At 35.9% G+C, this 25,000-nt stretch overlaps 1 protein-coding gene across 6 annotated transcripts in view; it reads right to left on the bottom strand.

The window, feature by feature from the left end:
• The window catches only part of LOC128249693 (thyroglobulin-like), a 41,842-nt gene that overhangs the window by 8,959 nt on the left and 7,883 nt on the right, over positions 1 to 25,000 (bottom strand). For 4 of the 6 annotated variants that reach the window (XM_089364237.1, XM_089364240.1, XM_089364239.1 and 1 more), the window contains exons 2-3: positions 13,561 to 13,654; positions 9,248 to 9,433 (exon numbers count right to left, since the gene is read on the bottom strand). In XM_089364237.1, the coding sequence (XP_089220363.1) occupies positions 9,248 to 9,433; positions 13,561 to 13,597 (223 nt within the window). In that variant the 5' untranslated portion in view covers positions 13,598 to 13,654. Of the gene's footprint in view, positions 1 to 3,890; positions 4,162 to 9,247; positions 9,434 to 13,560; positions 13,655 to 25,000 lie in introns of those variants that run through there. The other 2 variants (XM_089364242.1, XM_089364236.1) reach the window with 2 other exon arrangements.

The following is a 25,000-nucleotide window of genomic DNA, read 5'->3' as shown; positions in this document are numbered from 1 at the left end:
ATTACTAACATATTTCATTAAAGCAGTTAATAAAGTTTAGTCTCATCAGTATCTTCGGCCTTAAAGCACAACAGAATTCATTTGTCTTTTGCAATTAATATTTTACAAACACACACACACACACACACACACACACACACACACACACACACACACACACACACACACACACTAGTTTCAACAAGATCGTAGTTTTTATTAAATCTACGACGACTACAGATATATGAAAACGGAAGCCTGTTCCAAGAGACTTAAAAAAAAAAGTCTTATGGCTTCACTGTTGAACCATAAAATTTGCGAAGATGTTGATGACTTTCAAGACGTTTTGGTTTACTAATAAGTATTTGAAAGTTACTTAGAATATTAAGATTAATTCGCTACCGGTATCCACTTGCATTTTGAAACTGTTGTGCCCTTTCTATGTCACACTATCTGCTAAAGACCAGACTACTGTCACCCCTCACCCCATTACTACTTATTTCCAGTTATAATTAATCGGAACTCTGGTATATCGACTCATTTCAGGAAGAAACCGGATATGACGATATCGTGTGAGGAGCATAAGATAACACTGTGTAACACGATTTCTGTCCTTGGGTAGCAACTGTTACTTCCTATTTGCTTACCCCAAGAAAGTATGAAAAATGACTAATATTTCCATCAAATTTTGTTTTTGTTACGTTTATTGAAACCCCAAAGTATCCCTCTCAACACATCGCTATAATGCTCTTCCACCACACTTGCTCATGATCAGAGATACACATATTTTCAATAACCAAGGGACATGCTCAAGTGGTTAAGGTCAAACAACTGACAAACAAATCTGTGGGATTGAGCAGAATATCTGCTATGACTATATTTCCGCCACTTGCACGTTAATTTCACGAGCAAGCCGTGGTTAGGAAAGACGAGTGTTACGAAATGCTACAGGAAGACTATATAGATGTTAATTGGGGTGCAGTACACTTTCTTGAATAAGTTGAATTCGGAGGTTTTACTTGGACTAGACTGAGACGGTGACTGCTATCAATTGGTGTCCAACACCGACAAGCAAACACCATCTTGACGGAGGTCCAGGTGACAGTTGAGTGCGCCAGCCAGTCAGCCAGCCAGATAGCCATTGGATATGGCTGAAAAGTAATGATGAAACCTGGCTGAAGAGTTTCATCATGCAGTTGGAGCGTCACCCCAGTGAGCTGTTTGGTGCGCTGTAAAGCTGTCAAGAGGAAGGTCCTGATACGATGATCAGTCCTTCCAGCATCTGGCAGCAAGCTGTTTCAAAGTCTCTGTCGCCGCTGCTTTTGTTTTTGATAAACATCGTTCAACAACAAATATTTCCATATTCGTGTATGATCTTATTGACGCAAAGTTATGTATATTATCCAAGTCGTGTGAAGGAGTATGATTTTGTGGTTAGGACACAATAATAATTTCTTTAATAATAATTTCTTTAACTGATTATGAAGCTCCGGATGGTTATGGTTAGAAGGCATCTAATCAAGGACCCGCCCGATTAGGCCTGACTAGAAGTTGAAGAACAGTAATGTGTTTAAAGTATTTTATCTTTTTATTTGTCCACAAACATATTAGTGAGCCAAGCCCCTCCCAAATGAGAGAAGGCACGCAATTTTCTAGATCTTTCTCAAATGAGAAATTATGATTCCTAATCTGAAAGATCTAACTAGTTTCGAAAATTGTGTTTTCACTTTGAAATCAACGGAAATAGTTTTCTACACTGTCCCAACTGTTTCATACCTGATGATAAAAACATAACTAATTAGAGATCAACCTGGATAATGAAGGGCTCCAGGGTTTTAGTGAGTATTATTTTAGGCTTATTGAATGATGAAACATAAATGAGCCGAAATAAAAACTAAGTTTAAGAACCATCAGGTATTGTGCTTAAGAAATAAGACTAAGCTGGTACGGGTTTGTGATGCGTATGTATGAATGTTGAGAATTGGATAAAGAAGTGGTGAGCCAAGTAGAAGGAATCTACGACCGAAGAAGAACAAGGAAGACATTGGGACAAATGGTGAAGGTTAATAGCAGCTGGCTGAACCTCATGAAGATGACAAGGGACATTTGATATATAATAAAAAGCATTCCAGACGTGATTATCTCGACAGTCTGTACATCAAAGATTACTTTGTCAATGTTTTCGTTGTTTTAAGATAATAAGGTGCGACTCAAGGACATTTGGCTGTTATTACTAGCAAATCGAGCTATCTCATGATGATTCTCTTGTTGACCGTTTTAATGTTCAGTGAAGAAGTTTTTATTTACAGATTATACCAAACAGTCATATAACTGTAATAAAAACAGTACATTTTGGATTCTAGTGAGAGTTTTGTATCTGCGAAAAATAAATAAGCTTGGAATAATAGATTTTATGTTGCCTAACAACTGATCATAGGAAAATAATCATTAATGGTGCTAACTGAAGAAAATGTCCTTTGATAATATTCAACACTTGTCCAAGCAGGAAATATTTAGTTACAAGAGAATTTCCTTTGTGTTATAACCAACATACTTATATCACAATATAAAACTTAGGCTGCGGCCTAAAATCAACCAATAAAACGACTGAAATATCATGAGATAAAGCAGCATTTTATTTCATTTCCTCTTCATTATTGTGATTGATTTTATACTTAAGAGGTCTTTACATGTTGAAGTGTCTGGACATTGGATAGCTTGGTTGGTAATTGCCTGCTTTCAACATTACTGACAATATCAGAAATCTCTGGACGAATCATGTAACTGAGAAAATTTATGTTTGGAGAGGCAGCAGTAACACTGAGGATGGGTATAGAAGCTTGAGAATCGGAAACTCTGGTCTCACTGATGGCGACCATATCTACATCCAGTGACTTAATGTCGTAGAGCAGATGACCTTGCTACCAAGCTGACTTCATAATCACACTGCTGCCGTAGGTAAATTTTTGAGCTTCATTTCTCGATATTTCATTTTTCAAGCTGCAGTCGCTACTGCTGCTGTTGTTGTTCTTGCTACTACTTTATTTGTGTTTGTAAAATTCTGTGGGAGAAAATGACGGCGAAAAAGAAATTTCCTTCCACCTTTCTCTTATCTGGGTTCGATGATGAAGACGACTCAATATTGAAAATTTTCCAATGTCACGAGAAGAAACACTTTTCTCTTCCAATTTGTTTGCCCGTAGGTCAAGCATATCAAATAGTTGATGAGACCAATATGGTTCAGATCAACTTGCAAGTAACATACAGCAATAAAATTAATAACATTCAACTTCTAATAAGGAAAGCAAAGCGCAGACTTTCGGAGTTTCAAAACATGGCCGGCATTGGTGATAAACAACAACAGCAGTAATAATCTTCCCTACTGCAGGCATAAGGCCTGAAATTTTGAGGGAGGAGGCTGGTCGATTACATCGATCCCAGTGCGTAATTGGTGGTTATTTCATCGACCCCAAGGGATGAAAAGCAAAGTTGACCTCGGATGAATTTGAACTCAGAAAGTAAAGATGGACGAAATGCCGCTAAGCATCTTGCCCGGCGTGCTAACGATTTTGCTTGCTCAAAGCCTTAATAATGATAGTAATAATATCATCATCATCAACAACAACAAAAACAACGACAATAATAATGCATTCAAATTTTGGCGCGAGGCCAAAAATTTAGGAGGAGGAGGAGGAGGTAAGTCGATTACATCGACCTCAGAACCAAACTGAAACATACTAGTTACTTCACTCCGAATGGATGAAAGACAAAGTCAACCCGGCGGAATTTGAATTCAGAACATAAGGACGGACGCAATTCCGCTAAACATTTTGCCTGGCGTGCAAAGGATCCTATAAGGTCACCGCCTTAATAATATTAATAATAATAATAATAATAGTCAAAACGAAGAGTGCGATTTTAGATGTTTTATTTTTTGAACAACATTTCGACAGAACGTCTGTCTTTCTCAAGTTCAAACCAAAAGGTGATTGAAAATTCAAAATTTGAGAACGGGCTAAGTCGATTAAACAACTCAATGTTCAACTGGTACTTGTTTTATTGATCTCAAAAGGATGAAAGGCAAAGTCGACCTTGGCGGCATTTGAAATCAGAACGCAAAGTCGGACGGAATGCTGCTTAGCATTTTTGCCCGCCGTGCTAACGGTTCTGTCAGCTCACCGCCTGAATAATAATAATAATAATAATAATAATAATAATAATAATATTAATAATAATAATAATAATAATAATAATAATAACAACAACAACAACAACAACAACAACAACAACAACAACAACAACAACAACAACAACAACAACAACAACAACAACAACAACAACAACAACAACAACAACAACAACAACAACAACAACAACAACAACAACAACAACAACAACAACAACAACAACAACAACAACAACAACAACAACAACAACAACAATAATAATAATAATAATAATAATGGTGGTGGTGGTGGTGGTGGTGGTGGTGATGATGATGATGATGATGATGATGATGATGATGATGATGATGATGATGATGATGATGATGATGATGATGATGATGATGATGATGATGATGATGATAAGAAGAAGAAGAAGAAGAAGAAACCGTAATAAGAAACAATAAAGAAGAGTGCGACTCTTATCAAATGAAAAATATTTCGACATCTCGTGTATCTTCCACAGGTTCAAAAATAAACTGATGCAGAATCAGACAGTAGCTCTCATGGCTTCTCATCTTAACTGATTGGAAGTGTTATCATGTACATGTTTTGTCTTGGTATAAAAGATGGGCTACAGCAAATATTCTGCTCAATACCACAGATTTCCTTGTCATTTGCTTGACCTTAATCAGTTGAGCATGTCCCTTGGCGGCTGACGATATGTGCATCTCTGATCATGAGCAGATAGCCATGTGTTGAGAGGAATTCTTTGGAGTTTGAATAATTCATCTCTGGTTGGTAAGCAAGCTACTTACTACACAGCCACTCCATATATATAATTATATATAATACAATTATTAATTTAATGTATAGCTGTTTAATGCTAATATCGCTTGCTACCACAAACGTTATTGTTATTATAATTATCAATTATTTAGATTTGTCGCTGATATAATAAGCCACATCTCAACACCGCATCCCCATCAGTTTAACATGCTCGTTCTTCCTACTGGTCCCAATTCGGGACTCTCCTCGGTGGCAGCCAGAATAGCTTCCACCAACCACCAACCACCCTGACAATTCGGAGCGAAGAAGTGGTGCTGTTGCCCACGCATAGAGGCATGAGAGCAACAAGGGTCACAGTCGAAGGAATCTTACCGGAGATTGATGTGACCTGGGTGGCAGATGCGGTCCTCTTTGGTAATGAGGACAACATAGTGGTGCTCCAGGCCAAGAAAAAAGAGTGCGTCAACTGGAGAGGTCAATCACTGGAGATGATAGTCCAGAGTTCAAAAGAAACGATGGAAAAGATTATGGAAACAATAATTATGGAAGAAAAAATTATGACTGTCAGGGTGGAAGGAAGAGTTCCACGCTGCTTTACATGTGGCCTGAAGGGACACATAAGAGCAGAATGACATCAAAGCCAAGAAAACCAGAGGAAAAGCGACAAGAAAATATGGAAGAGAAGATAGAAGAGAGCCGCGGAAAGGAAGTAACCGAAAAAGAAAAGGAAGTAGCGGAAATAGAGAAAAATAAATGGGAAAATGTGACAGGAAGAAAACGAAAAAAGGCAAGTGAACTAAACTGTAAACCCCATTCCACACCCATCCCACCCACGGCCTCTCAGACCCACCCACTCCCTGCAGACACTAGGCATATCCATTTCCATCCGACACAAAAACAAGAGGCAAACACATACAAAGAAACCCAAAACCCCTCCCCCAAATAAAAAAAGAGACGGAAAAAGTGTAGGATTTACATGTTGCTTAGCGACGAACTGTTAAGGGATTCGGCGGAATAGGACATAAAGTGTATTGGAACTGCGGGGTATGATAACGTGGGGGAACACCACTTGTGCGTAATACCAGACAAGAAGCAGGAGGGAAAAATACAAGAATATATGGTTTGATTTTGTTTTTGGGAGGTGAACTGCAGCTGGAGCTCATTCCCAGGCTTTACAACTTACGATGGGTGGTTGGAGGAAACAGGTATCGATGTGTTGGAAGGTTCAGGATTTAAAAAGTAGAAAATAAGGCCACTCGGAAGTGGGACGAGTGGTTCCATTTCCATTTTTCATATTCATGTCTTCATACATTATAACATTCATTTCTATTTTTTTAAATATATGTTTTATGCCCCACATGTTTTGTTTTGTCACCTCTATGTTAACCCGCATGGGTAATAAAAAAACAGGTCCCAAAATCTAATCAGTGCGTGCCAGTCACGAGGCAAAACATCCTTGAAAGTTTCATCCGAATGCATCCAGCGGTTCTTGAGATATCTTGTCTACGGACAACCAAACATAACTAAAAGCAATACCTCCGCCTTAGCGAAGGCAACTGGGAGCGAATAATAATATCTTTACAACTATTCATCTTGAATATTTACTCGTTATATATATATATATATATATATATATATATATATATATATATATATATATATATATATATAAATAATATATGAGTATATGCATATATATGTACATGTATGTACATACCTTCACCTACATGTATATATAGATGCATATCTGGGTACAGGACATTGCAAACAAAACGTAGACAAAATGATAAACAACGGTCAGAAAACACACAGGCCACATAGAGAACATTTCCTTCATCAGCTGCCACCATTATAACACTGGCGTTTCGAAGAGTTAGGGCAGTATAACACTGGTGTTTCGAAGAGTTAGGGCATATATATATATATATATATATATATATATATATATAATATTGACCAGTGACCGGTCTGTCAAAATGCTAGAAGAAGCTCACTTAAAAAATTCTCAAATACGGATTCTTTCCGGATTCAGCGCGCCAAAACTAAGAATTTTGAATTTTAATCTTTATAATGGATAGAATCACGTGCACGATTTCACTAGTTGAAGACAACTAGCACGAGATTTTGTTCGATTGTAAAAATATCGGCAATCTGTACTGAAGAAAAATAGACACTTTTATTTTGAAAGTGTTGATTTTGAAACTATAGTCTGCAGATAATCGAGGTATGTACAATTTTCACTGGTCTAGCCCGCCTGTTTTTGCTCCGCTGAATCCGTATTTGAGAATTTTTTAAGTGAGCTTCTTCTAGCATTTTGACAGACCGGTCACTGGTCAATATTATATACACAAGTACTATAATCTTTTTAGGATCTCGAAAAATTTTTTCAAGAACCTTCTGATTCTTTTAATGTGCTAGTTTCCTGGTATTAAATTGATATTAATTAATATCGAATTTTTACCATATTATGTTAATTATATATATATATATGTATGTATGTATTATGCTTTGAAATTGTTTTGAATTTGGCGCGGGACTATTCAAGACGTAACGGATTACGACGAGGCGAGATGAGTTTTTCAGTTTAGGTACAGCAAGAACTGCTGACGAGAATTGAGGCGTTGGTCAGATTTCGAAATCACGATCCAGGTGTATCTGTTACCTTATTCTACGGCTTTTTAGCTTAGATGATATGTTAAATTCCACTCGTTTGCCCGATTTCTGTTTGTCCGTTACATATTTTCAGTGAAATTGGTAGTTAAGCTGCAATTTTTACTTCGTGTACCCTTTAATATCATTATAAATTCAATATATAGCTGTTTAATGCTAATATCGCCTGCTCCCACTAATGTTATTGTTATTATTATTATTATCAATTATTAGATTTGCTGCTGCTAATAATAATAATAATGATAATAATAATAATAATAATAATAATAATATAGAAAGGATTGAGGTAACTCCTCCTGAAGATATAGAGTCAAAATTAAAAGAAGAGTGCCATTTGTTATCTGGTGAACGATATTTCGACATCTCGTGTGTCTTCAACTGGTTCAAAAAATAAATTTGTCAATCTACTTCATTTTGGTTAATATAGAAAGGATTGAGGTAACTCCTCCTGAAGATATAGAGTCAAAATTAAAAGAAGAGTGCCATTTGTTATCTGGTGAACGATATTTCGACATCTCGTGTGTCTTCAACTGGTTCAAAAAATAAATTGCACTCTTCTTTTAATTTTGACTCTATATCTTCAGGAGGAGTTACCTCAATCCTTTCTATATTAACCAAAATGAAGTAGATTGACAAATTTATTTTTTGAACCAGTTGAAGACACACGAGATGTCGAAATATCGTTCACCAGATAACAAATGGCACTCTTCTTTTAATTTTGACTTTTTAATAATAATAATAATAATAATAATAATTCTTTCTACTGAAGGCACAAGGCCTAGTTGATTACATCGACTCCAGTGTTTCACTGGTACTTAATTTATTGACTCTGGAAGGATGAAAGGCAAAGTCAACCTCGGCGGAATATGAACTCAGAACGTAGTGGCAGACGAAATACCGCTAAGCAGTTCGCCTGGCATGCTAACCATAATAATAATAATAATAATGATAATAACAATAACATCTTTGCGAGTATTCATTTTGAATATTTTACTCATATATTCGACGGGATTCTTTCAGTTTCTGTCTACCAAATCCACTCACAAGGCTTTGGTTGGCCCAAGGCTACACTAGAAGACATTTGCCCAAGGTTCTACGCAGAGTCAATCCGCTCTAATGTGGCCTTTCAGACCACATTTATAGCACCGCGGAATCCACCTTTCCACTCTGACTTTCAATGTTGTCTCTCCGACTGTGATGATCTCGACCATCTTTTCTATATCTTCTTCCGAAACTTGCACCACCATATCAAGGGTTTGTCCCTGACAGAGACTGCGTGGCATCTTGGTTACTATACCTTTGGGCCGATCAAAGCATTGTGAGTGAATTTGACAGGTGGAAGCTGAAAGAAGCCCATCATTTAAATCTGTATTTGTGTATTCGTGTCCATGTCTGTCCCCCCACGGCTGCTTGACAATCGGTGTTGGTGTGTTTACGTTCCCATAACTTAGCGGTTCGGCAAAAGATATAAATACTGGAGTAGGTTTTTAGTAAAATTGTCTCAAGGCAGTGCCTCACCATGGCCACAATGACGGAAACGAGTAAAAAGAAAAAGAGAAGTCCTGTAACCTATCAACTGTAAACTCATTCACACAGCCGTATCACTTCTGAATATTATAGCTTAGTAAATAAGCCATTCTACTTACCAGAGCACAGAAGGTATTGAACTCTTGTAAAAGGCACACCAATTCCTATTTGAATTCCCCGAGGATTTACGCAGTAACAATTGCTATTTTGACATTGGATTTTCTTATAATTGCCATTTTTCTGACACCAAAAGATTTTTGACGTATCTCCTCTCAATTCGCTTTCTCTTTTGTCAACAGCACAGTCTTGAAAAATAAAAAAAAAGGAAAAGAAAAAAGAAGCCAGATATAGTCAATAATTTTGACCAACGACACCAATGATCGATAGATTTAAAGCATAATTTAGGCAGATCAATTATATTTAGTTTCTATACTGCGAAAGTATGCGTTAATCCATCTGGTGTGGAATGTTAGATAGATTTTTTAAAAGTTAGCGTGGTTAACTGTTTAACGTGGATCTAAACAGAAAACACCTGACAAGGATTTATCTGAGATAATAAATCAAATTTGCTGTATTATTTCCGGAGCTTGGAATTTATGTTTAACATGGGTTAAGAAAAAAAAAAAAGAAGGGTATCAATTTTTCTGTTAAAAAATACAAACCAAAAATTGTACCCAACAGAACTTTTACTGCTTATTAACGCAGCCTTACACCAATTCACCAACGAATAGGTATATTCTTCAATTCTTTTGCTGGTTTTAGTCATTCGATCGTGGCAGTGTTGGGGTGCCGTCTTGAAGGGATTAGTTGATCATACCGAACTCTGAACTAATTTCCTCGAATCGATTTCTTTTTGTTGAATTGCTAAGTCAGGGGCCATTGGCTATTAAGTGGCTTACGTTTATGTCACTTAACAGCCATTGATTCATAACTTAGCATTTCGAGAAAGAGAGTTCGATTGATAAGTATATATACGCACAAGCACGATGGGATTCCGTGCTTGACTAGACAGTTTTTGTCTGCCAAAATTTGACTTACAAGGCGTTGACTGATCCGAGGTATTGGTTGACCCAGGGTGCTACGCAATGGGGCCAAACCCGAAGACATGATTATGTAGCGAACTTAATTATATAACCATGCCTGGTAATTAACGCCAGCTAATTATGATTATGGCAAATAATGTATTTTGCCATGGTATATACTTACAATCTTATAAGTCTTAGTGGACCTGCAAAGAGCTTTCTTTCATTTGATTAAGCCAAATAAAAATATGTATCTGATTAAACCACATATAATTCCTTTCTGCTATAAGCACAAGTCCTAGAATATCGGGGGGAAAGGGCAAGTCGATTACATCAACCTCCAGTACTCAATTGATACTTATTTTATCGACCTTTATTTCTGTATCTACAAGAGAATTGCCTTGAAATCTACTTACTGCAAGTCATGCCTGCCTTATGAGCCTTTTTAACAGTAAGGCCATCAATCATGCGTCCATCATATGTAATACAAAAGCAGCTGTTATTAAAAAAAAAACTTTATATTAAAGTAGTTTCCTCTTACAACATGCAAGTAATTAGGTGCGACCGTATATTAAACGAGGAAAAGATTTTAAATTCTTTTTAGAATACAACCTTTCTAAGATGTGAGTGTTCCATTTATAAATTAGACCTTAATTCTTGGAGCTGAGAACAATTATTGAAAAAAGTAAACCGAATTCATAGTCGTTGTTTAGATCAGGCATTACGTCTTTTTGAATACCTAAAGGCACGTCGTTAAATGGGTTCATAAAACGGGTGTGATTAGAGGAAAATCTAGTTGCTATTTTTAGTGATTGCCCAAGTAAATTCTTTATTGAAAACAGAATTAGTTGCCCAGTTTGGTAAACAGTTCTCAGAATTTAAAAACCGTATCCTATAATTTCAGTAATACAACGTTGTATTCCAAAGCATTTACGAACTTTATAAATGTTTCCTGTGTTGGTTTTTATCCATGAAAGCTGAATTGAAGTAAGTTTATTGAAATGATTTACATCAATTTTGTAATATTGATTTCAAATTTCAGTACAAGGCCAACGGTTTTTCGGGAGGGGCTAAGTCAATTAAATCGATCCTAATGCTCAACAGACACTTGTTTTATCGACCCCGAAAGGACGAACAGCAATGTCGACTTTGGCGTTATTTGAACACAGAACGTAAAGTCGAAAGAAATGTCACTAAGAATTTTATCCGACTTGATAACAGTCCTGCCAGCTCGCTCCCTTACAATCCGCCAGTTTTGTAATATTGAATGTTATAAAAAAAAAAAAAAAATGAGGGAACCTGGCAGAATCATTAGCACGCCGGGCAAAATGCTTAGCGGCATTTCGTCTGTTTTCATGCTCTGAGTTCAAATTCCTCCGAGGTCGACTTTGCCTTTCATCCTTTCACGGTCGATAAGTACCAGTTGAGTACTGGGAATTGATGTAATTGACTTACCCTCTCCCTCTATATTGCTGGCCTTGTGCCAAAATTTGAAACCAAAATTAAAATGTGTATATATATTACAAACACTGCTCTGAAACACGCTATGTTTTTCTTATTAATACGTACGATTTTTATATGATTACGTCTAACAGACACGTTTAGAGCTGCTGTGAATTTAGGACCGTATTATGATGCAATGATACCCTAATTATGAATGAAAAAATAAATTAAGAGACTCAGCAGAAGTCTGTCCGAACAACATCATATACTGTGTCATCCTTATTGTTTTTAACACGTTACGTGTAGTTTAAGGAAGATTGAGCAGCTATTTCTAGCAAGTTGAGAGACACGTAAAGATTTTGTCTTCGTTGTGTATACATCAGCAATGGAGGTTTTCCATTGGCTAACATTACATAATTTTAAATGCTTGTAACTTCTTTATTTCTACAAAAACAAGAAAAAAAAAACCAATTTTCTTCATTGGTTTGCAAAACTACATCAAAACCACAGTTTTTGAAAATAATCAGGTGAAAATTTGAAATACTTCAAGTAGTTGGAATAAATTTAACAACATCCAAAAGTTACATTCATAAATTTTATTTATATTTCTAAAATATTTTGCATTGCAGTTTGCAAAAGGCGGTGAGCTGGCAGAATCGTTACCGCACAGGATAAAATTATTAGAGTAATTTCTTCCGGCTCTTTACCTTTCTGAGTTCAAATTCTGCCAAGGTCAACTTTTCCCTTCATCCCTTTCAGTTGGTCAATAAAATAAAGTACCAGTGAAGCACTGGGGTTGATGTAGTCGATTAATTCCCTCCCCTCAAAAATGCTAGCCGCGTGAACAAGTTTAAAACGGACCGATTACTGGTTCATAGCATCCTTTATGGCAAGTGCGACAAATGAGAGTCAGTAATGCGCGGAAAAAGATTTTATTTTTAGACAGGAGTTACGTTCGAAGAGTATTGGGTTTTCAACAATTTCTACATCCAGTGCTGAAATAGATCGGCAAAAGGCATAGGAATGCGCATATGTGGTAGGCTTCCATACAGGTTACGTGTGATGAAGTCTATTCTCAAGATATTAGTAACCTGGAAGTTATGGCAAAAAACCACTGTTCAAAATACCATGCAATATGATCCGAATTCGAAACCACGGGGTTGAGAAGCGAACTTCTAAAGCACACATTTACAATAACAGAAATGTTGGCGACATCGACAGCTAAGAAGTGGAAGTATACTTCCATTGTTCTGTAGTCTGATAGTGTAGAACATTTATTGTGATTACTCATCCTCTAAAAGCAGAGATAATTTTAATAAATCAAAAAGTTCTGTCGTATGCTATTTGACATAACTGTATATGTGCATGTTGTTCATACATTCGCTAATGGAATGTATATGAACTTATTTCTTTGGATCAATTTTTGTTTAAACTATGCTAATGTCCTAGGACATAAAAATGTTCTACTCTTTTCCCGTAGGTTTAAGTCCCTTGGACACTAGAGGCAATACTGGACAATTTTCGTGCTGATGACGTATACTGAAGCAGAAACAGTACTCACTTCGTTATGTCCAGACTATAAGCCTGTCCCTTACCTACTTAGTATGTCAACTTAGGCGAAATATTGATACTTGAGATTATCTTCCCGTCTCATCTAGAGGTGGTCTTAACATTTTGTAATTATGACACATCACCTAGAGGCCAAGATAATTTTATATATAGAAATTTATGTTGTATGATATTTGATACGTCTATATTTGTCTGCTGTTCAAATACATGCCATTAGCCACTGAGTTATTTCTTGTAGCTAATCTTTTTTGTGTGTGGATGGCCGCAGTCAAATGACTGAAACAAGTAAAAGAATAAAAGTATATATATATATATATATACATGTGTGTGTGTGTGTGTGTGTGTGTGTGTGTGTGTGTGTGTGTGTGTAATACAGATATTGAACTTATTTTGCTTACAGTTCGTTTGAACACTGTACACGGGAGAACGATCCATCTTTTTCACATTTAACGAAGTTTAAGAAGGTTAGGGCTTGATTTTTAGAACATTTATCTGAAATATTAAAAGAAAGACAAAGTAAAATATGAGATACATTTTCTAACAGGTGTACGAGGAGGTATTGAAAAGTTCCTGACTTTAAAGGTGTCACGAAAGGCCTGGTTGGAGGCCCAACCTTCCAAGTTCTTTTACAAGGCTTAGACCGGAATTTTTCCGCATCATCTCGCCCCATTTATTTTCCCGAAAGGGTAGCGGTGTATTGATATCGAACCCGTGTATACCTTGCTGCAATAACTGCTTTATTCTCGGACTGTGTTAATGTTACTGTGAGGCCGTGGACACTGCATAAATATTGATACTGTATAGATGTAAAGTCCTTCATAAATTACTAACATATTTCATTAAAAAGTTAATAAAGTTTAAGCTCATCAGTATCTTCGGCCTTAAAGAACAACAGAATCCATTTGTCTTTTGCAATTAATATTTTACACACACGCACACACACACACACACACACACACACACACACACACACACACACACATTAGTTTCAGTAAGACCGTAATTTTTATTAAATCTACGACGACTACAGATATATGAAAACGGAAGCCTGTTCCAAGAGACTTAAAAAAAATGTCTTATGGCTTCACTGTTGAACCATAAAATTAGCGAACGTGTTGATGGCTTTCAAGACGTTTTGGTTGACTAATAAGTATTTGAAAGTTACTTAGAATATTAAGATTAATTCGCTACCGATATCCACTTGCATTTTCAAACTGTTGTGCCCTTTCTATGTTACACTATCTACTAAAGACCAGACTAACATAATCCCTCACCTCATTACTACTTATTTCCAAATTTAATTAATTGAAACGCTGATGTATCGATTCATTTCAGTTTTATTTCAATTTTTGATGTTAAATTGTCGCCCCTGCTTTTGTTTTTGCTAAACATCGTTCAACAACGAATATTTCCATATTGGTGTGTAATCTTAATGAAATCAAGTTATTGTGGATTTTATAGAAATAGTTAAACAAAGTTTTTATGTGAAACGATTTGTAATTTTCTCACAATTTCCATGTTTACGGAAGATCAAGTAATATTTGAATAGAATATTTCTAATGACCAATACATTAACTAAACAGAATAAAGTTCCTGCTTTTTTTTTATTTATCACACACAAAATGATGACGGTCTTTATTATCTCTGTCATTGTTATGATTTTGGTAGCTGAATTTTCTCGTTCTTCAGAAAAATTCGATCGCATTAAAAGAATATTATAATTTCTTTGAAGACTCTGTATATTTTGTTGCCAAGATAATGGTACGTTGTAACATTTGGTGTCTTTTTAAAGATATCAGAATCGAAAGTTATATACTTGGTATTAAAATTCAATAGAAATTCCCGGAAGTTTAGCATGCTCAAGAATCAACAAAGACTTTCGGTATAGATAAGTTGAAGAACAATCAAACCGTGACCCAGTTTTAGGCATTATTTAATCAGTCTGAAGATGTGGAAAAGAACAGAATTAATAATTCTTTAAGATGATGGAAACTATAAAGATTGAAAATTCTGTTGGTAAATATAAAGGACCGTACAATGATAAATGGTTCAACAGAGTGACTGGGAACCTGTTCAATAAGTAGACAGTTCAAAGTTCTAACCAAGAGCTAATTCTAATAAATCAATACAAATAATAAAAATAAGGATTCTAACGAATCTGAAGGAAAATTAGTTAAACAAAAATTGATTGCAGAAGTGTATGTGATCTTGAGGGAAACCAATTCAAATGTTCCAAAGACGAATCAAAAAGAAAAAAAAAGCTAGTATACAGATAATTGATGGGAATTAGTGTAGAAATTTTGTTCATGTAGGAAGTGCGCCTGTCATGAAAGACAAATATGGAAATTGCTAAAGACCGAGAAAATTATGTTTAGTTACTCATGTATGGAATATAGTTCTTACTTTAAGTCCATCTCATATGTTTAGCAATATTCGACATATTGAAGATTTATATTCTGAATGAAACAAATATATATCTCTTGATGACCGTTTTAATATTCAGTGAGGGTGTCTTGTGAAGAAGTTTTTATTTACAAATTTTACCAAACAGTCATATAATTGTAATAAAAACAATACATTTTGGATTCTAGTGTAAGTTTTGTATCTGCGAAGAATAAATAAGATTTTATTGCGAACAGAGTCTTATGTTGCCTAACATAGCTGATCAAAGGAAAATAATCATTAATGGTGCTAACTCAAGAAAATGTCCTTTGATAATATTCAACACTTGTCCAAGCAGGAAATATTTCGTTACAAGAGAATTCCTTATAACCAACATACTTAAATCACAATATAAAACTTAGGCTGCGGCCTAAAATCAACCAATAAAACGACTGAAATATCATGAGATAAAGCAGCATTTTATTTCATTTCCTCTTCATTATTGTGATTGATTTTATACTTAAGAGGTCTTTACATGTTGAAGTGTCTGGACATTGGATAGCTTGGTTGGTAATTGCCTGCTTTCAACATTACTGACAATATCAGAAATCTGTTGACGAAAGGTGTAACTAAGAAAGTTTATCTATGGAGAGGCAGAAGTAACACCTGAATTAGAAAAATCATTTGTTGCACGATTACCAATTGCGGAGGATGAAATAGATGATGTTATCTGTGTAATTCACTAACTTACTTATCTAAGAATTTCTGTTTCAGCAGAAAAATTTCCTGATCCTGATTCGGAGAGTAGATATACTGACTTCTCAACTATGGTGTTTGCATGATGTTATCGTCTTGAAATATCAACAACCAGTCATTGTAAAAGTAATGACTTTCTATGTAACTTTTGTTGAAGTTTCAACGTTTATGATATTTATAAAAATAATAACATAAATGACCAACAAACTTGATGTTGTTTTAAGACGTTTTTTTTACAAGTTTCTGGTAATACTCAGGAGAAAACTTCAAAGCATTTTTGAAGTCTTGAAATCCCCCCCCCCCCCCCATTTGTCTCGGATTGTCGCAATATTCATATTCTCTTGTTATACACGGACCATCAAATCCTCCATGTTAACGATTTTTTTCATTGGATTCGTACCAGAAAATTTGATCTTCTGACGCAAACTTTGAATATCTCGTCGCCACTTTTATATCCTAGATTGCGGATATACGATTTTAAGGAAGCGGGGGGGGGGGGGACAATGTATTCACAGACTAGCTTCCGACTACCGACCCGCGAGACTCCAACGACTTCTTTACCCCAATGAGACCCGTTACGCTTTATAAGAGTCCGCCGAAGAGTTCATGTAATCACACAGGGGTTAATATCTATCATCACAACAACAACAGCAACAGCACTGTCATTCTTTTATCTTTAATCTGTTTCAGTCATTAGTCTGCGACCATGCTGAGGCACTGCCTTGGAAATTTTTTAGTCGAATGAATCGACCCTAGTACTAATTTTTTCAAAAGCCTGGTACTTATTCTATCGGTCTCTTTTGCTGAACCGCTAATTTACGGTGACGTAAATACATCAACACCAGTTATCAAGCGATGGTGCGGGATAAACACAGACACAAAGATACACAGATGCACAAAGACACACATACACACACACACACACACACACACACACACACACACACACACACACACACACACACACACACATACACACACACACACACACACAAACACACACACACAACACGTGCGCACACATAATATACGATGGGCTTCTTTTAGTTTCCGTCTACCAAATCCACTCATAAGGCTTTGGTCACCCCGAAGCAATAACAGAAAACGCTTGCTGAAGGTGCCACGTAGTAGGACTGAACTCAGAACAATGTGGGTGGGAAGCATGCATGTTACCACACAGCCGGGCCTGCGCCTATGAATTTAAAAAATAATAAGTTTCGTAATTTACCTCCATTTTATGATCATTATGAGTCAAATGGGAAGCATTTAAGTAGCTGTTAAACCTGCTAGATGTAGTAATCAAATATTTATCAAATCGAATATACATCAAACCTACGAAAAAGACGCATTAGATAATATGGTACCGGGTTCTCTACATGCAAGGCAAATACGTGATAGTCACGGCTGGATCAGGGCTAACCTAGGGATAAACATCACCACCACCTCCTCTATTCTGAAGGAGCATTGAATTCAAGCCGATTATTCATACTATTTAAGCAGTGATCACCTCCTGATCCAGATGTAGGTGGAGGGAGTTTCATAAACAAATGACAATATTATAATGTCTGTATATTTGGAGATGAACCATCAGGCATTATTACAGTCGTTAAGCAAAAGGATCTTAGGAAATCGATAATGTGTAATAAGTGTGTAAATATATATATATATATCTATATCTATACATATATATACACACGTACGCACGCACACACACACTAACATACATATATATATATATGTTTACATATATATATATACACACGTACGCACGCACACACACACTAACATACATATATATATATGTTTGCATATATATATATATATGTGTGTGTGTGTGTATGTGTGTGTGTGTGTTAGTGTGTGTGTGTGCGTGCGTACGTGTGTATATATATATATATACATATACATATAACAATATATTATAAATTAACTACCAACAAAAATAATTGGTAAGCTAACTTAAAAAATCATCACCTAAATAGCAGAAAAAAACGACAGTGAAGATATGCAGACTCTTCAAGAATCGATCCTTTTGGTAATATTAATAATAATAAAGGAGTTACGACGCAAAAACGTATAAATTCAAAAGAACATATTTATCTTCTTCAATATATATTTCAGTATAAAGAATTCATTAAGATGCTTAAATCAAAATTTCTTTACACATCATTCAGGAACAGATATAACATCAGAAAAAATACACTCCGTTTAAAAACACAAACCGTTCATGGCGAAAAATTGTGAAATTTTTTCGCCATGAACGGTTTGTGTTTTTAAACGGAGTGTATTTTTTCTGATGTTATATCTGTTCCTGAATGATGTGTAAAGAAATTTTGATTTAAGCATCTTAATGAATTCTTTATACTGAAATATATATTGAAGAAGATAAATATGTTCTTTTGAATTTATACGTTTTTGCGTCGTAACTCCTTTATTATTATTAATACATATATATATATATATATATATATATATATATATATATATATATATATATATATATATACACACGTACGCACGCACATATATATGTGTTTATATATATATATATATATATATATATACTCATATATGTATTATATTATACATACTTATATACATATATTCATACACATACATACATATGTATATATATATGTGTATATATCTATTTACAAGAGGACAGGTGACAGTGGCTTTGAAGTTTCGGCCTGCTAGCCTTCATCGGACTGGTAAATCTGAATCCATCTTGATTTTGTATAGCCTCTCGCAAATTTTTTTCCCTGAGATATATGGAGCTATTTTATATGATAATTAGGTTGCAGTGTAAGTTCTGACTGAAAGATATTATTGAGTGTTTTTATTGATTAAATTTGGAGTTGTTTTATTGTTTAGAGATCAGTCATGTGTGTAAAATTTTGTTATTTGCCGTCTCTATTCAGGCATGTTAGCTTCAGGTAGGTTGGTCAGCAGATGTACAGCTAGGTTTAATTGTTGCTGATGTTATTTGAACACTATTTCGGAGATTTAGCCTGTTTGTTTTGGGAAGATGGAGGTTATTGTTCAGAATCCAGTAAAATATGTAGAACTTTGTAATTGTGTTTAAGTCATGGTGTCTTTAGTATAGATAAAATTTGTTCACCAGAGAAGACTAGTAGGTGGAAAGGTTAGCTGGTCGGCAGATTTCTAACTACGATTTGTTTCTGTCGTTATTTGGTAATCGATATGGCAACCCAAGTGGATATACCTACCCAAATTCATTATCCCATTAACCACTACTATATCGACTACAAACTCACCCCCACTCAATCCACCCCTCTATCTTCTCCCCTACCTCTCTACATACCTTAGTAATCTCCTTCAGTCTCTGAACTAGTCACATTACTTTCCTCAAATAATGACCATTCCATTTCTCACTATCTTAACCATTAATTCTATGGCTTTAATTCAAACCTAACAAATATACTACCATTCATAAACTACCTACCCCACCCTCCCTTCATCCTCCTACCTTCCACCGCTACTACTACTTCTACTACTACTACTACTACTACTACTACTACTACTACTACTCCCTATTAACTACTTTATTAACCCCTTACTCGTGAACTATCTATTCTCCTCTCACAATTCCCTATCTGAATACGTCCACAATTCCTCCCTCTAATACACTTAGTTCTCCACATTCCATCATACCATCTTCGAACTTCTGTACTTGAACAACTCAAATATAAATTCCCTGAAGACGGAGACTTGACTCATCCTATGATGGAATCAATCTACAAACATTATTATAGATCACCGAGCCTCCAGAAATAGCAGTTAGATTTGTAATACCTTTCCCCAGCCCCTTTAATTCTGTATATCATTTGTATTCTGTGTAGGTCGGACCTTTTTATATGTATACATATACATGTATATTTGTATTTCATGTATTTACTATACTTTATATATTGATCTGTCTAACTTGCTTATCCCTACGTTGACTTCAATACCCGCTCAAGTTTAAAGCGCTTGAGCACTACTAAGTGTATTCTATACGGTGAATATCTGGATCTTATCTATGAACTATATATGTAAAAAACATTGATTAGAGAACAAACATCGAATTCGGGTCCGCGACTTTATACAGCACCAAGCTTCCATACATATCACCTAATATAAACGTTACTATGGCCTTTAACGTATAAAAGAAATACATATATAAAAGCACAGAAGATAAATATATATATATGGATATAAAAATACAAAATATATAGAAAAGCCAATCAAGAAAAGGTATATACAAATCGACTAAAAATAAGCAATCAAATTGAATTACTAAAGCGTGTCAAGCGACTAAAAAGCTAAAATAAAAATCAATCGACTAAAAAATGTTTTTACTCTCCTCAATTAAAAGTATATCAAAACAGTTCGTTTCTCAAAAACCATGGTAGGATGAAGCCCAAGGAGCATAAGAAAGTTCCACGAAATCAGGCCAAAATTATATACATACATACATACATACATACATACATATATACACACACACACACACACACACACACACACACACACACACACACACACACACACACACACACACACACACACACACACACACACACACACACACACACACATATATATATATATATGCATTAAGAAACAGTGGATTCTCGGAGAAGATCCAGTATAGTCAAAGCATAACTAACAATAACAGAGCACGTAGGACTAGAACTAGGAAAGTCTTGTGATTTAATCCGACATTTAACATTGCCATAAAAACTAATATAGGGAAGGAATTGTTGAAACTAGTTTCTAAACACTTTCAAGTACACCGTAAGTACCATAAAATGTTTAATTTGGAGAACGCTGAAGGTTAGCTATTCTTGTTGCAAGAACTTTGTCTCTTTAATTAACCAGCACAACGCGAAAACTATTAGAAATAACCACAGTGCTAGAAATAACCAGAAGTGTAATTGTAAAGACCACAATTGCTGTCCGTTGGGAGGAAATTGTCTGGAGAAAGGAATAGTGTATAGAGCTAAGGTGCAAATAGATGGCTCACAAACATATAAGACATATATAAGGGCTACAGAAAATTCTTTCAAGACCAAGTTATATTCCCATCGAAATTCATTTCGATTTCTTGAAAATAGGACAGCAACGAGTCTCATCAAGCATGTTCCCACTATCTACTGGGAAATCTTGGAGAGAGCAGTACCATATAAACACGGAGCGTATAGAGAGCCAATAAGATGCAATTCGTGCCTGACTGAAAACATTTTCATCCTTTTCCAGTATAAATACGCCCTGAACCAAAGGTTGGAACTGTTAAATTCCTGCAGACACGCCGTGAAATATAAAATGTCGAGCGGAAAAATACTCTTATGAATGCTACAGTGTCAAAATTAAAACGTTTTTATATTCTTCATTCTTCCCTCCTTACCACCACTTCTCTGGTTCTCCTTGTTCTTTCTTTCTTTTCTTTTCTTCTGTCTTTAACTAACAACGGTAAATGTTGTGTGTGTTAGACGCGTATTATGTATACAGTGCATTAACACATACTTACGCACGGAGACGTATTGTGTATATATGTGCGTGTAGTTTTCTGTGTATACATTAGTATAAAAATGCATATGTATGTATGTATGTATGCATGCATGCATGCATGTATGTATGTATGTATGTATGCATGTATGCATGTATATATACATGTATGTATGTGTGTGTGCATATGTATCTATTTATGTGTGTACATTTGTATGTATGTATTCTGCATATTCATGTGTTTGCATGTCCGTGTTTGTGTATTTTTATGTATGTGTGCGTGCGCGTGTGTGCGTTTGTATATGTGCGTGTGTACCTCTTCTCCTTGTGTGTGCATGTCTGAGTGGGTGTGTTTTGCAACTATGTACCGTGTTTGTATGTATGGATGTACATCTCCATATGTGTGGACGTGTGTCTCCATATGTGTCCTTGTTTGAAGTAAAGTGTGTATGTACATATGGTCATGTGTTTCAGTCTCCATTTGCGTATGTATGCTTGTCTGTTCATATAACCTATGAACCAATCCACCTGTATGTTAATCTGTTTATTTTCATATCCATATGCTTACATACATGTGCATACATGTGTGTGTGTGTGTGTGTGTGGATTTGCGAAAACTCGTAGATATTGATAAAAATAGTAACGGGTTTCTTTTTATATAACCAACTCATATAGATTTGGTTTGCAAGATTTTTTATGTGAGTTCGTGTGTTGAAGCATATTCTGTTGTGTCTGGGGAGAGTCATTCTCTTTTGGTGCCTTATAATTTAACACACTCACCACAAAGCAAACAGAATGAACACGTGGTATAAAACCAACAAATACCAAGGAGTGATGTTTGTAGAGGCCACAGCCCATGGAGAACTAGCCCATAGATTGAGGAAAGCTCTGAAGGAGACCAAATTCAACATTAAGATTGTTGAAAAGCCAGAGAACTTCGTCAGATCACAACTATGTAGGATGTACCGCTTTGAGAATACCATATGCACCAATGATAACTGCATGGCATGTAGGATTAGCCCTGGCATCGACTGTAGAGCGAGAAATGTAGTTTACAGCATAAGATGCATAAAAGGTGCTTGTAAAGACATGAACATGACATACATAGAGGAGACATCTAAGAGCATTGCAGAACGACTAAATGAACATTTGAGACAATATGACGACGAAAAACAGTCCTCCATACTCTACCAACATGCCAAGGACCAACATGGAGGCAACCTGGGTCAACCTGACATCCGCATCTTATCCAAGCACCCAAAGGACCCAACACTCAGACAAATACGGGAGTACGTCCCCATAAATGAAACTTCCCCAATATTATATAGGAAATATACATAGTAGATATCATACCCCCATACTCAGAGTTTACACAGGTAGAGTAGAATAGTTAGTGGACTGTTATGTAGATAGATGTATGTATGTGTATGTGGGTGTAGGTGTATGTGTATGTGTATGTGTATGTGGGTGTATATATAGATAGATGTATGTATGTGGTGTGTGTATATATATATATATATATATATATATATATATATATATATATATATATGTAAATATATAAAAATAAAAAGATAAAGAGAGCAATGGTAAGGTTGGAGAAGTATTTTATGGATAGAGTCTTACAGCTGTTTCTGTAATTCGGTCAAGTCATGAAGACAAAATGTGAAAGGGGATAGAGAAGAGATAGAGGTTGAGGATGGTAGCGGTATATTTTAATGGTCAGTTGATCTTACAGGATAGAGGGGATGAGCATATAGAGAGAAGGAGAAATGGGGGGATGAGGTTAAAAGGTCTAGTGAATAGGAAGGAATGTGCGTATGTAGTATATTGGTGGTGGGGGTATGAGTGATAAACCAAGGACAGAGATAAAGGGAGAGATGGGTGGGAAAGGTAGTTAGTAGTATCATATTCTAGAATGCAGTCAAACCTATTTATAGACGGTGGAAAGGGATTGAGAGAAACGACGTAGTCTGTATGCGTTGGTGGTGTTGTTGTGAATTAGGGAGTAGAAGAAATAGATTTGGGGGTATATATATGTGGTGATATGATCGAAAGGAAATAACCCTATTCAAAAGATGGTAAAAGATGGATGTTTTTGCCAGGTTGAATAGGTTGCCTGTGGGGGGTCGTGTGATTATGTTGCGTGATCGTTTGTGCAATTTTGCTTGTGATAGAACTTAAATGTGTAGAAAGAGCGGTGATTGCAGTTGCTAAACGATTCGTTATATCGATTAAGTAGAGTGGGCGAATTGCATTTTAAAATATGGAACGCCTCCGTTAGGCAAAGCTTGCAGTTGGAGCGCTGGCCCTGGTATGGAGTTCCGGAATCTAAGATGGACCATTTTAAGGTGTATTGAGTATTTTTGCTTTTGAGGTGATGAATATGATTGGCTAATGTTGTAGATTTACAGTGTTTGTCGTATCTAAAAGAGTGCATATGGGCTGCGTAGCGATGAAATCTTTAACAATCACGCTCTAGTGTACGAGCGTTAGGGTTAGAAGAACGTATATTAATGTCCGTGTTGGGTGTATGTGTGGGTCGGGTGCTGGCGCTAGCGTAGTTATGGTAGTTATGGTTGCTTAGGTTTTGGTAATAGAGCGAGAGTTTATGTTTGTTAGAAGCTGCTATAATAGATTCAAAGTTAGGAGTGGTAGAATACGATAATTTTAAAGTGGATCTGTTGAATATAGAGTGGTATTTGTGTTGTCGTGGGAAGTTAGAATCTAGTATTCTAAAGAATGATTTGGCTAGGTTCCTAGTGTTAAGAGAGAATGGGGGGGGGGGGTGTACCACAGGATAGAGTGGCCACCGCTTCTTTTGGGGGTTCTGTGCATGTTGTAATTAAGGTGTTTAGGTGGAGGGCAGTTGTCTATGCTTTTGGTAGGGCTAGCTGATTTAAACATCTTAGATTTAGCCCTAGTGTTATAGGTGTGATTGTGGGGTCTGTTTGAATATGTGGGTGGTTGGTTGTGGTTTTGATTGATGTTATGTCTTTGGGGTGCGATTTCTGATATAAATTGTTTAAGTCTGGTGTTATGGATGTATTTTATTTGTTGGGAGAAACCACTAGCCGCTAGTGCTTGGTTGTAGTATGGAGCGTGATTGTTAAAGATTTCTTCGGAAGAGGATAGATCAGATATGCGGGTAGAGATACCTATAATTATGTTATCGAAAGCAGATCTGTG

Source organism: Octopus bimaculoides, chromosome 16 (assembly GCF_046866305.1).
Source record: "Octopus bimaculoides isolate indiv1 chromosome 16, ASM4686630v1, whole genome shotgun sequence".
Classification (NCBI taxonomy): Eukaryota; Metazoa; Mollusca; class Cephalopoda; order Octopoda; family Octopodidae; genus Octopus; species Octopus bimaculoides.
Note: the sequence above shows the minus strand (reverse complement) of the source record. Positions and strands in the feature narration are given on the sequence as shown.